The sequence below is a fragment of the Arvicola amphibius genome, chromosome 5 (genome assembly GCF_903992535.2).
Source record: "Arvicola amphibius chromosome 5, mArvAmp1.2, whole genome shotgun sequence".
NCBI lineage: Eukaryota > Metazoa > Chordata > Mammalia > Rodentia > Cricetidae > Arvicola > Arvicola amphibius.
The window spans coordinates 88,240,260-88,259,720 of record NC_052051.1 but is presented as its reverse complement, the minus strand read 5'-3'; the positions used below and the strand labels follow the sequence as shown (position 1 = coordinate 88,259,720).

At 44.4% G+C, this 19,461-nt stretch overlaps 1 protein-coding gene across 1 annotated transcript in view; it reads left to right on the top strand.

The window, feature by feature from the left end:
* Colec12 (collectin subfamily member 12) overlaps positions 1 to 18,270 on the top strand; it is a 214,085-nt gene extending 195,815 nt beyond the window's left edge. The window contains exons 9-10 of the mRNA XM_038330579.1: positions 16,210 to 16,355; positions 17,678 to 18,270. Of these exons, the coding sequence (XP_038186507.1) occupies positions 16,210 to 16,355; positions 17,678 to 17,697 (166 nt within the window). The 3' untranslated portion in view covers positions 17,698 to 18,270. The remainder of the gene's footprint in view (positions 1 to 16,209; positions 16,356 to 17,677) is intronic.
* Positions 18,271 to 19,461: the final 1,191 nt, after the last annotated feature.

Sequence of the window (19,461 nt, the reverse complement as noted above, 5' to 3'; positions counted from 1 at the left end):
TCATGGCTTAGGAATGGAAACAGGCTTGCCAGGCAGTGGTGGCACACACATTTAATCCCAGCACTGGGAAGGCAGAGGCAGGTGGATCTCTGTGAGTTCTGGCCAGCCTGGTCTACAGAGTGTGTTCCAGGCTAGCCAGGGCTATTACACAGAGAAGCTCTGTCTCAGGGGAAAAGAAAAAGGAATGGAAAGAGCCTTCAGCATATCAGGGTCTCCCAACCGTATATAAATGCTTTCTCAGAAAGTTGAATTACCCTTTGCCCTTCTCTTCTTGCATTATGAGGCCTTCAAGCATGGAACCATTTTCCCCTTCCCCTCCTCCTCCCACTAGCAGTGGTTTCTAGACCCACAGTCATCGGAGACCACCGTGAACTGTTACTATGAACAACTATACACCAACAAACCAAAAGCTGAAGAATAGACTCATGTCAAGAAACAAACAAGTCACTACGGCTTAAGAAGAAATGGGTAGGCTGAACAGACTCTAACAAATGGGGTTCACATGGCCATCAATGTCTCCTAGCAGAGAACAACCAAGGACCAGAGGCTTCATGGCTGAGTTCTACCAAAATTATAGGAAGGACTGCCGCCAGTCATCTTAAACATTTCTAGTACCAGAAGCTAGTGGCTCTGGTACCATCCCAGGCCTTGCCTGGCTGTGGGAATTAGTACACAGCTTTCCTTTTACCCTTTTTCTCCAAAGCAGATGCATATGCCCTTTTGAAATTATTTAAGTTTTATGTGGTTACTGTGAAAGAGGAACCAGTTTTCAGGGAGAGAACTCGCCTCGCCTCTCTGCTTCACTTTGTTCAGGGAGGCAGGGCTGGAACACATGGATGAAAAGCTGCAGTGACAAAGAAGAGATGCAGGGTGCTGAGGCCATTCAGACCTGAACTCGGGCTCATTATCCTTGGAGCCATTCGTGGTGGCTGTACTGAAGGAGGTCAGGACCAATTAGGGGACAGAGAACGTAAAATGTCCTAGGATGGGTCGATGGCCCGGTCCTCATGTTCCACAATTCTACACACCAATGTGATTTCAACACAAATATTGGAGGACAGCGTAGGCTGCTGAGATTTTATATGGTAACAATCACTACATTATCCTAAGGTGTCTACAGGGAAGTGGCAGTTGGAGCATGGAGTGTGAATGAGAGGTATTATCCTTGTACAAACAGAAATAAACTTCACAGTGAGCCACACAACAATCTCAGTAAATTCAAGAGAATTGGAATTTTAGAGACTATGTTTTGTAGCCCCAAACAAGTAGGTAACAAAAGGTCTATAAAGTATTTGGAAATTAAAAACATAGACCAATGAAGAGACTATCACCATACCACCCTGATCATGCCTGATCCTGTCCATAGACCAAAGAGAAAATTACAAAGAAAATCTAAAAAGGTTTTCAAACAGTACAAACATATCAAAATTTATGAGCTACAACTAAAATAGTGTTTGGGGACATTTACAGCCCTAAAACATTTGCTTTTGTTGTTTTGTTTTGAGACAGTGTCTCTCGATATAGTTCTGGCTGTCCCAGAACTTGATATTTAGGCCATGCTGAACACAAGCTCACAGATACCTACTAGCCTCTGCCTCCTAAGTGCTGGGATTAAAGGTGTCACCATGCTTGACCCTATATTTCCTTAAGGGTTGGAAAGCAGTGACCTAAGCTTTCACTTTATAGGGGGTAGAAAAAGAAGAAATGAATCTCAGGATAAGTAGTGGGATGTGTGCAAAACCCTGGATGGGAGCTCCAGCTCCACCAATGACCAAGTTGAAGCAAAGGAAAAGAAAAAATAGAAAAACAGCAACATAGAAATCAACAGAAATGACTGGAGAAACCAGGGGCTTTAATTCTTAGTGGAATGGTTGCAGACATGCCACTTGGCCAGCTGACACTGTCAACAAGCTGAGGCTTCGCCACCTTAAACATAAAGCTGTATGCCCACTCTGCTTGCAGCTGCCTCCTGAGTGCTCAAAACCCTATGTCTTTCCTTTCCCCTCTCTCCCCTCCATCACATACCATTTGGTGGAAATGTGATAACATTTTCAAGTAATCACTTTAATTTTTTGTTACAAAGATAAAACAGGCTGCTGTCCTGTCCAGTTACATATCTCCATATTGTAGTTTTATAGTAGTAAGCCACAGAGCAGTGGTGGCCAGAAGGGACTCTTCAGTTTCTACTACTTCAGCAACAGCCCATGCTAATCAACACTTCATGTTCCTGCCAGGGTGGTACTGGCCCAGGCCACCAGAGAGGAATCTTCCACAATGGGGCCCTTGTAGTAGGAGAACATCTTGCTGCAGGAAACATTTCTTACCATAACACTTTCCTGTTTAGAAACCAGGCCCTCACCAACAGACGCTTCTTGGCTACAGTACTGGGTAATCTGGGAAGAAACTAGTCCCAAGAAAGAGAGCGTGGGCTCTGCTACCGTCAGGTCAAGCCCCAAATCCTGGGGTGTTCTACTCACCATAGCTCATTTGTGTTTGCAAATCACTACAACTGTCTGTGCAAGTGCTCCCAAGATCCCTAAGGGGCTTAGAAGCATTTGTGTTAATGTGACATATGTGTTATAATATGGCCAAGCTCAAGTTATTCCTTCAGAGTCTACCTGTGAATACAATCAAGGCACTGTTTAAACTAGCATTCCAGAATATTACAGATACATTCTGATTATCTGGCATGGTCTGTTCTCTGTTACAAGCATATAGACTGAGTGTTTTGCCATAGCTTATCCTGTGGGATTTTAGCTTTTCCAGAGACGCTCTGAAACCCCAGGTGCTCATTCTATAGGACTGTCTCCCACTTATTCCGGCTATCTCAGGTGCCTCTACACCACAGAGTTTGTGCTGCCTTTAGTCACAAGGAAAGCCTTGATAACTCTATAAAGAATTCTGGTGATCTGAGGAACCCAGTTGAGAAAGGCTCCCTTTCTTTTTAATTAGTAAGTCCTCAGTCCTTCTTACATATATGACTTTAAATGGTGTAAAAGAAAATGCAAGAGAATTTAATTAAGCAGGTCCTCTAGTCCAAATAAACCATACACATGGGTTTATTTGGGTGTAGATGCATGTATGTATGTGTGTACACATATAGTTTTTACAAGTAACTGAAAAATTAAGACTATCAAATAAATCATTATACAATTGGGAATCAGAGATATCAAATCATATAAATGAAATCAGAATTGTTCCCTTTCATCATTACTGGTAGACTTGAACAAAATGTATATTAAAGAGAACAAGCTACTTGGGCACCACTGACCTTTACAGAGGTGACCTGGAAGGTGGACACACAAGAAAGCATTTGTGAAAAGGAGCTCCTTTTCTTCCCAGTCCATTCTTCTGGGTACCACTGACAGAGTGAAAGTCTTAATTCATCCTCAAGTCTGTTATGTAAGTTCCATGAGAGTTGGAACTTGGTTCTGTGCTTTTCTGTTACCAAGGCTTAAATTATACCCAGTTAGTTCATAGTACATTCTCCATGAGTATTAGTGAAGTGAGTGAATGTTTCCTGATTCTTACTTGTAGTTTCCTCTCATGGGTAGATATCTCCTTCTAAGTTATCTTTGCATCATTAGATTTAACTGGGGTCACTATTTTTTTTCAAATCCCCAAATCCACATTTGTGATTAGTTGAGCATTACTCTGTCTGGCTGTCCCAACATTTGTCTATGCTTGTCTCTTCTTTCTCATTGCTTTCTGACTTTGGTGATCTTGTTGTCAAAACATAGAAGGCAGTTTGAGCTCTCAACTCTGGTGGCCCTCAGATACTCTGTGGCTAGTGAGGTAATGAGGCATTTTTGTAAGTACCATTGTTACAGATGTTTCAGGGGACCCTTTCTAAGAAGTCAGTTTGTCTCAAACAGAAACCACAAGCCTCTGTGTATGAATTTGCCTCTTAAAAAGGACCTTCCAGAATAGTCTGGGGTCATACCCAATTCACTGCATAGAAATGAGCAGCAGCATCCAAGTTAGGGGGCCTCAAGTAAACTCATCTTAAAGAAAACTTTCTCAGCTTAGAATCCCAGCTTCTCAGGAGGCTGAGGCAGGAGGATTGATGTGTGATTCCCCTCTGTATGTTATGAATACCTTTGGTTAATAAAGAATCTACTTTGGGCCTCTTACAGCACAGAATAGGGCAAAGCAGGAATTCCAAGCAGAAAGAGGAGGAGAGAGTAGGCAGGGGGGTGGGGGGGTCAGAGAGAAGCCATGTAAATCCTGCATAAGACAGATGAGACTTTTGGTAAAACATAAAATAATAGGAATAGACTAATTTAAGATATAAGAACTAGCCAATAAGAAGCATGAGCTAATAGGCCAAGCAGTGTTGTAATAATACAGTTTCTCTGTGATTATATCGGGTCTGGGCAGCCAGGAAATGAATGAGCGGCCACTACCTATAGAATGGTGCACCAACATGAGGCAACTACATCCACATAAAACCTGAAAGAGTTTTGGGAAAGAATTCTAGACACAAAATAAAGTTTAGCACAGTTTCTTGGTAACCACAATTTTTTTTCTGGATAAGCTCATGGCACTGTGTCTCCTTTAAGAGGGGTGCAGTAAAAACTGTGCAGCTTCTTCAAAAATGGTGGCTTCCTGGTTCGCCAACATGAACAGCTCTGACTCTTTCAGGAGGCCCAGCTATGAAGCATTTAAATGGGGTTTCTGAGCAGAGTGCTACAACATACTTACTGGCAACCCACTTTGTGCCTGAAGATGGGGTTGTGAGCATGGTTTGCAAAGCTGTACTGAACAACCCCCACCATGTTGATCGGAGCAGAGCCAAAAGGCAAAGCACCCTTAGTCCTAGCCTTAGTCCTTAGCATTTTAAGAAGCGCTCCTGGACAGAAAAGAATTACAGATACACACAGGGCAGATTCAGACATGAAAGACCTCTAAGAAAGACACTGTGTTTAAAACTGTACATAGGCTTGGGAGAGAGACAAAAAGAATATAGACAGTTATTTTTAAAAAGTAAATGGTTTTGAAAACATAAAACAAAGTCTTTAAATAGACAGAGTGCTGTTCTTCTTTTTCGGCGTGGGGTGTATCGCGGAGCCGGAGGAAGGGAGACCCAGGACTCGACCACGTGCGTGGGAGGATTGTTTATTAAGGGAAGGGGGTGCTCCACAGTGCGGGTCAAGGGAGGTAGGAGAAAAGGGAAAGGGATGGATTTAACACTGGTATATATAAGAATCTGCGTAGGCGATGGTTGTCCGTTGTGGTGTTTCTGGGAAATGTAGTCTTCCAGTCCGGCGGGGTGAAACTGATCCTTCTGGGAGGTGTGGTCCTCATCCCATGAGAATCACATCTCCACCTTTATTTATTAAAAATTTGAGGGGGAGTCTTAGTGGGTAGGGAATGGGGCGTAGCCCGGTCTCATAGCTGCTTCCTGCTGACTTTGTGGGCGTCGAGGGATTTTTTTTTGGGGGGGGGGTGTTCAATGTCCTCCATGTCCTGGTGTCCTGGTCCCATTTGCTGGCGTCCTGGGATGGTTCCGGTGTGTCCTGGTAATGATGTCCTGTTTACTGACGTCCTGGGATGTCCTGGTGGTCCGTGTCCCGGGGATGGCTGATTGAAACCGCATCCGTTGGTGTCTTGAGGAACTGGGTTGTCGTTAGGTGCTGGAAAACAAGAATCGCATTAGGAAAGGAAAGATTAAGGGGGGGGGAATATGAGGCTTAAGGATTCGAGGTAGTGGGGGGCTTTAGGGTTTTTTTGAGGCCAAGAGTGATAAAAAATTAAATGATACTTATTCCGTTTGAATACTTATTTTGTTCGTGTCCAATCCATTCAGGTGTGTCAAGCTGGCTTCCTAGAACTTAAAGAAAATGCCTTAAAAGAGAAATAAGGTTTTTTGACCATATTTATCATCTGAATCCCTTGTCTCCGTGAGCAATGATGATTCCTGTAACGACAACTAAGTAGTTATTTAGAATTTAGAGGTCATACATAGGAAAAGGAAAAGGAAGAGGGTGTGTTAGTGTAATAAAGAGTTAAGTGTAGATGGAACCGTTATTTTTCTTGTACTGAAGTTGGTGTCCTCTGGAACTTGAGAGAGCAAGGTCCTGTCTGAGTTACTGTGAATGAGGAATCTTTTTGAGTTGGAGGAGTAAACGGTTTAAAGTGTGACAGGTGAATCCAGTGAGGAAGTCCTTCAAGCTTGGCAGCTGTGGGAGTTAGAAGAATTACTCTGAGGGGACCCTGCCATTTAGGGGAAAGGGGTGAGGGACGTTGACCTGGGGGAGAAAATAGTACCTGTTCTCCAATCTTAATTGGTGGTGGACATGGATTAGCACATGGCCGAGGTAATGAGTGATCAGTGAAATTCCACAGTAGCGAGCGTAAGTGGGTTAGTAATGGCGTGAGCAGGTGATAAGGTAGGGGGGAGGTTTTAGGTGGAAGGCCAGGGGTTAGAACTGGCCATCCATACATGAGTTCAAAGGGTGAAATAAACAGCGGGCTCTTTGGTAGGGCCCTGAGTCTAAGAAGGGCCAAAGGTAAGAGCTTTACCCAGTCGAGATGCAGTTCCTGTGACAACTTAAGAAGGGTGTCCTTTAGAGAGCAATTGGCACGCTCTGCCTTACCTGAAGACTGAGGATGGTACGGGATATGAAAATGCCAAGGAATGTCGAGAGCCTTGGACAGGTTTTGAGAAATCTGGGAGGTGAATTCAGGGCCGTTGTCTGATTGGAGAGAGGTTGGAATCCCAAACCGGGGGATGATTTCTCGGAGAAGAATATCGGAGACTGTCTGGGCTCTCTTGTTAGTAGTGGGGAAGGCTTCAACCCACCAGGACATTGTATCCACCAAAACCAGAAGATATTTAACTCTTTTGACTGTAGGCATATGAGTAAAGTCCAGCTGCCAGTCAGTTCCTGGAAGAGAGCCCCTAGCCTGATGGGTAGGAAAAGGGAAGCTATGGTATTTAGTCTTAGGATCTGACTTTTGACAGATCTGACAGGAGGTAGTCATGGCCTTTAGAAATCTTATATCCTCAGGAGTAGGTTGGAGATGAGCCTTAACAAAGTGGAGCAGGTGAGAGCTATTAGTTCAGCCTGCTGGTTGGTAGTATGAGCAGGGAGTGCCTTTTCCTCAATTATCTCTGTATCTGATACTATAGCATAACCCGCTTTATGAGTCCCATCACATAAAAAGGAGCTGCCATCTGTGTACCAGGTGTAAGTGGCCTGGGACAGTTTGTCCTCCTGTATATGTGAGGGGTGAGGTAGTAGATCCTCTAGGATTTCAATGCAGGAGTGGGATGGGGAGTCATCAACCTTAGGTCGAGGTAGAAGGTTTGAGATATTAAGAGGTGGGCAGCATTGAAACATGAGACTGGCATCTTCCACCAGCGCCACCTGTAGGGAAAGAACTCGAGAAGGGGTAGGGTTTGTAAGCCTTTGTAAGTTAGGAGATTGGACAAGTTATGGTGAGAGAAGACTGTGGTATGCGCTCCAAAGGTCAGTTTTTTTGACTCACGAATCAGAAGCTCAGCAGCTGCCAGCGCACGTATGCAGGGTGCCCAGCCCCGAGTGGTGAGGTCCATCTTCTTTGACAGGTATGCTACAGGCACAAAAGAAGTTCCCAGTTGATGTCCTAAAACCCCAAGAGCGTATCCCTCCTTCTCTGCTACATAAAGAGAAAAGGGACGAGTTAAATCCGGAAGATGAAGAGCTGGGGCTTGAATGAGAGCCCGTTGGAGTCTCTGGAAGGGCTTTATGATCGAATGGGATAAGGGCTCACGCAGGGAGCCCAGAGCTGCTTCGTACAGGGGACGAGCTAAAAGGGAAAAGGAAGGGATCCAGGAACGCAGGAAATTGGCCACTCCCAGGAACGATAAGACCTCCTCTTTGGTCAAAGGAACTGTAAGGGATTGAATTAGTTTTTTTCTGTCTAGAGTAATAGCCTTTTGTGTTGGGGTTATGGTTAAACCCAAATACGTTACCTCAGTAGTGGACATCTGGGCCTTAGAGGATGAGACTCTATAGCCCCTTTAGGATAGGAAGTTTAATAGGGCAGCAGTGTCCGTCTTGCTGATCTCCAAAGACGGGCTGCATAGGAGAATGTCATCTACATATTGAATTATTTTTGATTTATGGAGAGACAGTGAAAGCAGATCAGAGGCCAAAGCCTGGCCAAAGAGGTGTGGGCTGTCCCGGAATCCCTGGGGAAGGATGGTCCAGGTGAGCTGTGTGGAGAAATTAGTGTCCGGGTCAGTCCAGGTGAAGGCAAAGATGTTTTGAGATTGAGGGCTAAGGGGAATGGAGAAAAAGGCATCCTTAAGGTCCAGAACTGAAAAGTGAGAGGTTCCTGGAGGAATATTGGATAAAAGTGTAAAGGGATTAGCAACCACTGGGTGAAGGGGAACAACAGCTGAGTTAATAAGCCGGAGATCCTGGACCAAACGATAAGTCCCGTTAGGTTTCTTAACAGCCAGTATAGGGGTGTTGAAAGGGGAGGAGGTGGTGCGGAGCAGTCTTTTCCTCAAAAGGTCAGAGATAATCGGTTTAAGTCCTCTACGGCTCTGGGAAGAGAGAGGGTACTGAGCTTGAGTAATGTATCTGGTGGGGTCCTGTAATTGAATGACCACAGGGGAATGGTGTTTAGCAACGGCAGGATTTTGAGTGTCCCATACCAGAGGATCCACCAGGGAGGCTGGAAGAGGAAGAGAGGCGTTAGTGTCAGAAGGCTGGGGAGCCAGGAGCAACAGTAACTGTGTCGTTGGCGAGTCTGGAACAAAGCGAGTGGGGGGAGCAAAAGAAATGGAGGCTCCCAGTTTAGCTTAAAGATCTCTTCCCATTAAGGGCACGGGGCAGGTTGGCATGACTAAAAATGAATGAGTGAGAAAAATACCTCTAAACACGCAATTGAGTGGCAGAGTCCACTGGGGCAAATAGGGCTGTCCCCCTACCCCGACAATAGGGGAATTTGAAGGAGAGGTTGGCCCCCAAAATTCCCTCAGAACCGAATACGTAGCTTCGTTATCCAAGAGAAATGAGATGAGCCTTCCCGATACAGTGAGAAGTACCCGTGGCTCCTGGCTGCAGATGACCGTGGCAGTCGGGGCGGAGCTCGAGCACCTTCAGTCATCCAAGGCCAGACCCAAGAGGTCCACTTGGGCATTCTCTGTGTCTGCATCACTGAGCACACGAGGACAATCTATAGACCAGTGACCTTCCCTGTGACACCTTGGGCAAGGTCCCTTGGGGCTGTGTTGGGGATTGGGGCATGCTCGGGCCCAGTGGCCCATCTTACCACATTTGAAGCACGGACCCGGTGGATCACGCCTTCCGGGAGGCTGGGGTGGTGCCCGGTTGGGGCGGGACGAATAGCCCATCATGTCGGTTGGTTGAGCAGCTGAGGGTACCATGTGGCAGCAACCGTGGGCCTTGTCATTTCTCGAGTGATATACCTTAAAGGCTACCTCTAGAACTTCCACCTGTGGGGTTAAAGGGCCATTTTCCAAACGCCTGAGTTTGGCTTTGATATCTGGATAGCACTGATTAAAAAAATGAGTCATTAGTATGTTTCTGCCTTCCGTACTCTCCGGGTCTAGGTTTGTGAACTGTAACAGGGCCTTTGTGAGACGGTCCAGAAATGAAGAAGGATTTTCCTTTGTATCCTGAATGACCTCTGAGAGTTTAGAATAATTTACCGGTTTGAGGGCAGCCTTACATAGGCCCGCCAGGAGACATGTTATGAATTGGTCTCTGGCCAGGATATCCCCTGGGCTGTTATAATCCCAATGGGGGTCCTGTTCCGGAACCGCCTCTGCTCCAAGGGGGTGTGATGATAGAGTTTGGTGAACCTCGTCTGCGTATTGTCTTGCCTGTTCCCAAACCCGTCTGCGTTCCTCGGGCAGGAGATTATTGGCTAATATGGTGTACACGTCATGGAATGTCATATTATAAGACTGTGTTAGGTACTGAAATTCCTTAATAAAAGTGGTAGGGTTACAGGTGTAAGACCCAAGTAAGTTAGCCACGTGAGAGAGCTCGGACAATGAGAACGGAACATGAACCTTTACTAGATCATCTACCCCAGCAACCTCCCGCAGCGGCAGGATGGCCGCAGGCTTAATTTGATCCGGATCAGGATCTGGCCCGGTGACCACCTGCGCACGCGTGTAAGAGGAGAGGTGAATGAGGGTGCTAGAGTGCGGGAATGCGGAGAACACCGTGATACCCTAGAAGACCGAGGAGGCAGAGTCGGGCGGTTGGGCGATGGGAAGGATGAAGCACCTGAAGTCCCACGTGATCTTCGCCGAGACCTAGACCGGGACCGTCTGCGCAAAGGGGGAGGGGAGGGAGAGGAGGAGGAGCTGGTGGAGCCGGATGAGGACCTGCTGGGAGGAGAGCGGGAAGAAGAATGTTTAGGTGGAGTTTTGTTACATCTGGACCTGGAGGAAGCAAGGTTAGGTGAAGATTTTTTAGCTTTGGGAGGTCGTTCCTTAGACCTAAAGGAGACCTTGGAGGATTTAAGTAGAGTGTCGTCCGCCTGGGCGGAACGAAGGGAGGCTGTTCTCCTGGGCCTGGAAGGTGGGGGTTCATCCTCAGGGTCCATTGCGGGAGTGGCTGGTCTTGAATTAGCAGCAGCTGGCATAGCTAGAAACATGTGAGCAGACGAACAACGAGAAAGGGCAGAAGAATCTATCTTGAGAGCTAGGTAAAAGAAAGCAGAGACGTATATTAGTTCTTTACATCTGCCTGTGCAATAGCAGTGATTGGCTAACTCCCATAAAATATCGGGTTCACAGGTACCGTTAGGTGGCCATTTGCAATTACCCTCTAAGGAATATGTGGGCCATTTTTTTGAGCATAGACGTATTAACTTTGTTTGACGAACGCTTGGCATTAGAGCGTGGGGCTTGAGTGTTTCTAAGAGCTTCCCCAGTGGGGATGGGGGGGGAACAGCTTGGACGACTTGGCTCCCATAGCTAGACCGTGAACACGCCCGCAAAAAAAAGAAAAACCCCGTAGCACATCAAACCTTAAAAGGACCATTCCTGGCAGGTGAAATGCATGCAGATGGAACAAACATTCAGGCACGTGACCCAGCGTCCCGGTGCCACGCGCGGAATGTTATGCTTGGCTGGCTGAACCCTCAAGTCTACAAGAGGACCGTTCCTCAGACAGGAGGGGTACAGCAAGACCAAGCCTCCATCCTGGACGGGAGATCACACCGTAGTGATCACGTGGAGAGTCAGAAGCAGGGAAGGAAGAAAGGAAAAGAAAGCCGGGAGCCCCAGGCCCCGGGTGCAAGCGGAGTGAGAGGCTTTTTTGCCATCTCAATCACGGTCAGAGCTGGGAACGCAAGCCGGATTGAAGGCTGGAGAAGGGGACCAGAGAAGTCCCCCCGACCCTAGAAACAACCAACAGGCCGTCGAGTGCTTAGTGACGACCAGTGGGTGGGCCAGGGTCGTTTGATCAGCTAGAAGGGAACGAACTCACGGTTGAAGCCGGTGTTGGATGAAGAGCCACGCACAGGCAGGTGTTGAGATGTGAAGCAAGTGGTTTAGTCCATAGGGCCTCCGGTCCTCAGGTCTCAGGTCTCCAGTTCTTAAGCCAGTCCAGCACGGTCCGGGGGAACCAGGCTGGCGCCAAGCCCGGAGCCCCAGTCCCGAAATCCGGGGGACACAGCCGTCGGGTTCGGCACCAATGCTGTTCTTCTTTTTCAGCGTGGGGTGTATCGCGGAGCGGGAGGAAGGGAGACCCAGGACGCGACCACGTGCGTGGGAGGATTGTTTATTAAGGGAAGGGGGTGCTCCACAGTGCGGGTCAAGGGAGGGAGGAAAAAAGGGAAGAGGATGGATTTAACACTGGTATATATAAGAATCTGCGTAGGCGTGGTTGTCCGTTGTGGTGTTTCCGGGAAATGTAGTCTTCCAGTCCGGCTGGGTAAAACTGATCCTTCTGGGAGGTGTGGTCCTCATCCCATGAGAATCACACAGAGTACAGACAGTCATAGATTAAAGGTGTAAAGAAAAATAAGCCATGTAAAAGTGAAACACACTGGATTATGTATATTACTGTGTTTTCTTTGAATTTTTGACTGTGAATGAGCTAAGTACAGACAGACATTTCATTGCACTGACCACTAAGCTAAACCAACATATATTTTAAAGGTATCCTGATTCAAAATTTGGGTTTAAGGATATGTTGCTTTGGAAAAGAGGTTCTGCTTTGTTTCTACAGAGGATGAGTGATGCAGTGATGTGGGAGAGTCTTCTGTTTGTGTTGATTTCATTCTTTAATAAAGAAACTGCCTTGGCCCATTTAATAGACCAGCCCTTAGGTGGGTGGAGTAGACAGAACAGGAAGAAGGAAGTGAGGTAGATGGCTCAGACAATTGCCCCACCTCTCCTCTCAGAGACAATCGCCATGGCTCACCTCTCTGGGGCAGATGCCATGCCTCTCCTCTCTGAGACAGTCGCCATGATGCCAGCCACCAGGTCAGACGTGCTGAATCTTTCCCAGTAAGACACCACTCGTGGTGTTACACAGATTATTAGATATGGGTTAATCAAGATGTAAGTAAGAGGCTGAAACTAATGGGACGGGCAGTGTTTAAATGAATACAGTTTGTGTGCTGTTATTTCGGGGCATAAGCTAGCCAGCCATGCAGGAGCCGAGTGGGATGAAAAGCAGGCCTGCTCAGCTCCACACTACAGTGCAGGACAATTTTGTATTCTGTCATTTATGTTTAAATAAACGCTGATTGGCTAGTAGACAGGAAGTAGAGGTGGGGCAAGGAGGACAGGAGAATTCTGGGAAGGAGGAAGCCCATTCCTCCACAGTCCTGTCCAGACACCGAAAAAGTAGGATGTGACCTGCCCCGCTGAAAAAGGTACTGAGCCATGTGGCTAACATTAGATAAGAATGGGTTAACAGTTATAAGAGTTAACAAGGAGCCTGCGCTAATAGGCCAATCAGTTTATAACTTATGGAGACCTCTGTGTGATTTTCTTTGGTGCTTGCCGGCTGTGGGAATTGGGCAGGACAGAAACCCCAACAAGCAGGCCCTCATGTTACAGATAAGAACCTGTAGATTCCTTTCTGACTAAGATGGTTTCATGGACCAAGATGCCTCCCCCCGGAAAGGTCACCATGAACACCCAAAAATACTTTGCCCAACAAAAAGCAGGAAGCAGTTTGGAGAGAACTATACCCAAATTCCCAAATATTGTTTATAAATGTTTATTTACATTTAAAGGGGGATATGCTATAGAGATGAATACTTTGCATTGTTATGGATCTTGGTCTATTGATATAAATTTAAGGTCAATTTTGTTATATGTATATTTCTGTTTTGATTAAGGTATTGTGTTTGTGCAGCTCATTTGAAATGCAATATATGATTAAGAAATATAGGTTAAGAGATAGTCATCTATAATAATTAAACTGTAGTCATGTTAGTTAGGTTAATTAGTTAGGTTTTCTAGATGTACAGAGATATATTTCAGATGGATAGGTATTCTTCAAACATTTCAAAGACTAACAGAATAAGGCATTTAAAATGTTTTAAGAACTTAGGACATTTCTCAACAAGAGATACATCTGTTCCTGGCAGTACCAATTTACTTCTAGAAGAAAATGGACATTGAAGAGGTTCCTTTTGGAACTATGCTAGCCATTTTGGTAAGAAACTGCTCTTGCCTGGACTTCTTGATAGTATGCTCTATGAACTGGATATGCAGAACCCACAGAAAAATGACTGCTGAACTTGCCTAAGGTTCAGTCCTTCAGGGTTCCTGCTTCATGAAAGAGTCTGCCAGACATTCTTCAGGACACAGAAGAAAGTGACTGACAAACTGCCAATATAGGTGGAACTGTCTTTGAAATTTCCTGCTTCATGGAAAAATCTACAGGGTACTATAGGCCTGTAGGCTGAAGATGGATGCCCCAGTGTTACAGAAGAAGTTTGGGTGACTGTCCAGGCAGCTAGATATCTCTGTCAATTTTAGAGTTTTGAAAGTTGCTGTTACCTTAGGTAATATTGTATCCTTCTGGGGTCTTTGATGGAGTTGAAGAATAGATAGCTATTATTATAGTTTTCCTTAGTTATGATAAAAGATAAAGTAGGTATAAATATTGTAACTATAATTGTTGCTTGGTAACTGTTTTGTTACATATAATCTTGCTATGTTAAAGTTAAAACCTTTTTATTTAGACAAAATGGGGGAGGTGATGTAGGGTTCCCCTCTGTATGTCATGAATACCATCGGTTAATTTTAAAAAAAGCAGCTTTGGTCCTATTGCAGTGCAGAATAGGTCAAGGCAGGAATTCCAAGCAGACGGAGAAAGAGAGAGTAAGCAGAGTCAGAGAGAAGCCATATAGCCGCCACAGGAGAGAGACATGCTGGAAACTTTCCAGTAAACCACAAGCCTATAAAATAATAGGAATGGGTTAATTTAAGATATAAGAGCTAGCCAATAAGAAGTGTGAGCTAATAAGCCAAGCAGTGTTGTAATAATACAGTTTCTGTGTGATTATTTCGGGTCTGAGCGGCTGGGAAATTAACGAGCAGCCTCCGCTTACAGAGGATCACACGTTAAAGACTAGTATAGCCTATAGAATGAATTCAAGGCCAGCTTGGGCAACTTAGTGAGACCTTGTCTCAAAAGAGAGTTTGGCGTAAACATAGGTAGTGGTGGAGCACTCGCCTAACATGCAGGAATGTTTTAACTCAATTCTCAGGACTGCCTAGCCGCCCCCCCCCACAACACACCCCCCAAAAAACTCACAAAACTTGTTTTTAAGAATTCTCTTTCCTTGCCAGGCAGTGGTGGCACATGCCTTTAATCCCAGAACTCAGGAGGCAGAAGCAGGCAAATCTCTATGAGCTAGAGGCTCTGCAGAGTGAGTTCCAGGACAGGCCCCAAAGCTACAGAAAAACCCTGTCTCAGAAAGAAAGGAAGGAAGGAAGGAAGGAAGGAAGGAAGGAAGGAAGGAAGGAAGGAAGGAAAAGAAAGAAAGAAAGAAAGAAAGAAAGAAAGAAAGAAAGAAAGAAAGAAAGAAAGAAAGAAAGGAAATCCTCTTTCCTGCTGGGCATGGTGAAACTTTTAAGAGGCAGAGATGGGTGGATCTCTATGAGTTTAAGGGCAGCCTGGTCTACATAGTAAGCTCTAAGACAGCCAGGACTACATCAAGAAATCCTGTCTTTAAAAAATATTTAAATAAATTAATAAATATGTATCCTCTTCTAGTCAGGCATGGTAGTGCATACCTTTAATCCCAGCATTTAGGAGGAGAGGCAGACAGATCTCTGTGAGTTGAATTCAGACAGGGCTAATCAGTCTCTCAAAATAAATATAAATAAAAAATATTTTTCCTGGGCTAGAGAAATTGCTCAGTGAGTAAAAGTATCAGTAGTCACCAATCCTGATGACCTGAATTTGTTTCTGTGACCCACATGGTGGAAAGGAGAGAACTGATTATCTCAAGTTGTCCTCTCACTTTCACATACACTATAGCACATGCATATGCTCTCTAGTGTATTCTCTCTCTCTCTCTCTCTCTCTCTCTCTCTCTCTCTCTCTCTCTCTCTCTCTCATGTGTGTGTGTTTGTGTAATAAATGCAAATAAAATTTCTTTCCCAAAAGTAGAGAAATGCTTGAGTAATTTTCAGTAATATTAAATTACTATTTTCTGAAGCTGTCAGCCAAGTCCAGCTGAGCCAGAGCCACAGCCAATTGTTTGTGGTTGTGGGTTTCTGTAAATGTGCATCAATATGCTCTCACTTTCCCTTCCCGACCCTTAGACATATTAGAGACAAGACACACCAATGTCCACAGATCCCTGTGTAGTCTCACAAGAGCTATGTGCATATACATTTGTGTGAGATATCCAAGATACCCAAGAGTGCGTATTATCCCTGCTTAACTATAGACACATGCCCAGAAATCCACATTGCTGGGTGAAGCTAAAAGCCATTCACCCCACTATGTCAAAGGACTCATCCCCTCTACAGTAATATGAGGCTCACTGGGTTGATGTCTTACAGCAGAGGATAATGAGCCTGCAAGGCCAGGCTGCACTTCACATTCCTCTGCAAACAGCTAAATGTGGATGCCTATTCATTCCACAACAAATGGTATGCTTCGGGTTTATGTTTTTTCAATCCTCTGGTGTTCTTGAGCAAAGAAAACCTCTGCATACTATGTCAATAACACCCCTTTTCTGTTTTGTTAAAAGAAACTGGAAAGCTGGACAGCCAGACAACTGGGGTGATGGCCACGGGCCAGGAGAAGACTGTGCTGGGCTGATTTCCGCTGGGCAGTGGAATGACTTCCAGTGTGATGAAATCAATAACTTCATTTGTGAGAAAGAAAGGGAGGCAGGTAAGCAGCCTCATGGCTTACAATGGAGCTGAAGGGCTCTGGTCTTGTAAAGGGGGAGAGGTGGCTCTTGGGTCTGAGTTTCCAACCTACTTCTGCTGCTTAGTAGCAGGATTATCAATCTCCGTGGAGAAACAGTGACTCATCAGTTTATAATATTGCCAGTTAATTATTATTCATTTCGCTCCAATGTGATGTTTTTGGGGAATGTAGATATCCACATCCTACCAATTCAACCAGTTAATCTACAGTACTTAACTGAATTCAAGCAGTTAATCTATAGTACTTAACTGAATTCAAGCAATTAATCTACAGTACTTTACTGAACGTTTAATATAGGCCATTCTTTGTACTAGTACAGTGGATGGCTATGGTCTGCATGTCTTCAACATGCTTATGTCAAAGAATTCTGTGGAGATTCACCTTGGCTTCATAAGACGCTATCTAAAGTTTCATTTACTACATGACCCTCTTTAGAGCAGGGTAGCAGATGAGACGGGGAAGGAATGTGGATAGCAATTTTTGGACCTTATGACACAACTTTGAAAATATACTAAGGGGACTATAGAGAAGGCTCTGCAGTTAAGAGCACTGACTGCTCATGCACAGGACCCTGGTTTGATTTGCACACCCACATGGTGGCTCATAGCCATCTGTAACTCCAGTTCCAGTGGCTCTGATGCTCTCTTCTGGCTTTGGCAGGCACCATGCCTGTGGTGCAAAGACATACATGCTGGCAAAACACTCATATTCAATTATAAAAATAAAATTAAAATTAAAAAGAAAGAAATATACTAAGGTCAACTGAAGTTTACTTTCATCAGTAATCTTCATAAATTTGTGCATTAGGGTTCAATAAAGCTAATTTTGCTAATTAGTGGTAAAGAGAAACCTAATTAGACTTTGTTCACATTTATTTCTGGAAGTACTGGGACTCAAATTACTCACATACACATTCAAGATAGGTACTGAGTACTTTTGGTGTGTTAAGTAGTGGTGTGAGTGCTAGGGATATCAATCAAATAAGGAACACACTGTCTGGTTAGCTGAGGGCAGAAGCATAGATAGCTAAACATGGGATTACAGTTGATGATAACCAGGCACTGTATGTTTGTCTTGTTTTTGCTCATGAGGGAGTTGAGTAGGGAACAGTACTCCCTAGAATTGGCCCTTCAAATGAAATGTAACTTTTACTTAATCTGAAGAAAAACTTCCCAATATTCTTGTTTGAATGATGTCTTTCCTAAAGACTCCTCCTGTTTTAAGTTATAAAAAAATGTATTCCTCAAACAAAATTAACACCCATCATTATTTTTCTCTTACAGTACTGTCATCCACATTATAACACAGTGTGATGTAACAGCAGGAACATGTTTTCAGAAGCCTCCAAAAGGTGAAGGAGACTCCTTTCTAATTCCATCACTTTCTCACCAGATTGGATGGGGAAAACACTGAAACCAGTTATTGAAAACAAATGGACACACTACTGCACTATGACCCAAGGACTAGGGAGCTAAAATGCTCCCCCAAGTTGATACATTGATTTCCAGTGTGCAAATGGACCGAATCACATAGATTTTTCTCAGCCATTAACCATACATTTTATGAAAATTATATATTCCTGAATGTGGAATGCTCCAATCAGAAAAAGACTATCATTGGTTGTTGAGTTACAGGCTCTGTGTAAACAGTGCATTTCTGAAATCCCAAATGTAGGAAGAATATGCAGACACACAGATATATAGGCCACCTTTTAGTAATGATATGAAATATACTTAAAGAGCTTTTAAAACATTGTATTTTTGTACAAAATATTTCCCTCTTACAATCATTTTCCTTTTTTAATTTTGCCTATATAATACATAAAGCCAAAGTATACAATAATGGTACTAATAAAATCTCATCGAGTTTCTCTTTAGATTTCATCTGTCCAGCTGTATGTGCATGTGTGTATGTGCATGTGTGTATGCATGTGGGTGCATGTGTGTGTGCATTGCACGTGTGTGTGTTATTTCTTCAGAACAGTGAATTGCATGAAGCATCTAGATATACCCTTGCACATTTTGGTATGGAATTCAAGCCTGAGAACATCTTGATACCATTCAAGTAGGCTGTGCCATGAGCCCTCCACCAGCCACTGCCTGTGATGTAATATAAAGTGTTCGACTCGGGATGTGCTTTTGTTCTGTTTTTGTGGAGCAGGGGTGATAGAGAAACATCTTGTCAGGAAGAACAGAGAACCTGAATCTGGACGTATGGAAGGCACTGGTTTTGGGCTGATGTGTGAACAGGCTCTGTCAGACCCACACCAGAACAGACATGAGGTTAAGGCACCACCTCAGTCAAAGGCAGCAAGTGATGCAAGATAGAAACCCACTCTATGCCACTTGCAAAGTCTGTTTTTCCTAAATTTGGTTTCAAAAACATAACTAATACATATGCTGAATGAAATGCAAAAGTAAACTTCTGGCCATTTGTTGGCCTGGCAAAGAACCTTCCCCTGTGAGCCTAAAACTACCTTCTACTCCTTATCTTGCCTCTCAAGAGTCCATTGTGGAAGTGTTCAAGTGAGGAACTGAAATTCTATCCACTACTATTATTCTCACCTCCCAAAGGTCTCCCTGGTGGTATTCCTACCAAACTCAGGTAAAATGGTGGAACATACATAGAGTGTAATTTCACACATATAGCCCCATGAACTAATGTTGCATGCCTGAGATCATGTTGTTTTCATGGCTGTACATCCTTGGTGTAGCTATATGTACACCTCACTACACTCTCTGTGTGGTTTAGACAAGCTACTAGGCCCCAGAGTTATCTGCACTTAAATTGCTGAGGTCTGAGACGGAAGACAGGCACTGGACTCAAGCAGTCTTCACATTTAGGAATATTTACCGACTAAATCCTATTCACGTCCTGTTTATCGAGTGTTAATTAAGGTTTGCTGCTTGGGCAGGGGTATAGCTCAATGGCAGATAGTTTACACAAGACTCACTTCATCCCCAGCACTGTAAGGAGAAGACTTGGAATAAGGATCAAATGCGATCACTGGGAAAGCCCTGTTAATATCTATCACTCAGGACTCTGTATTGTGTAATAAATAGTAATG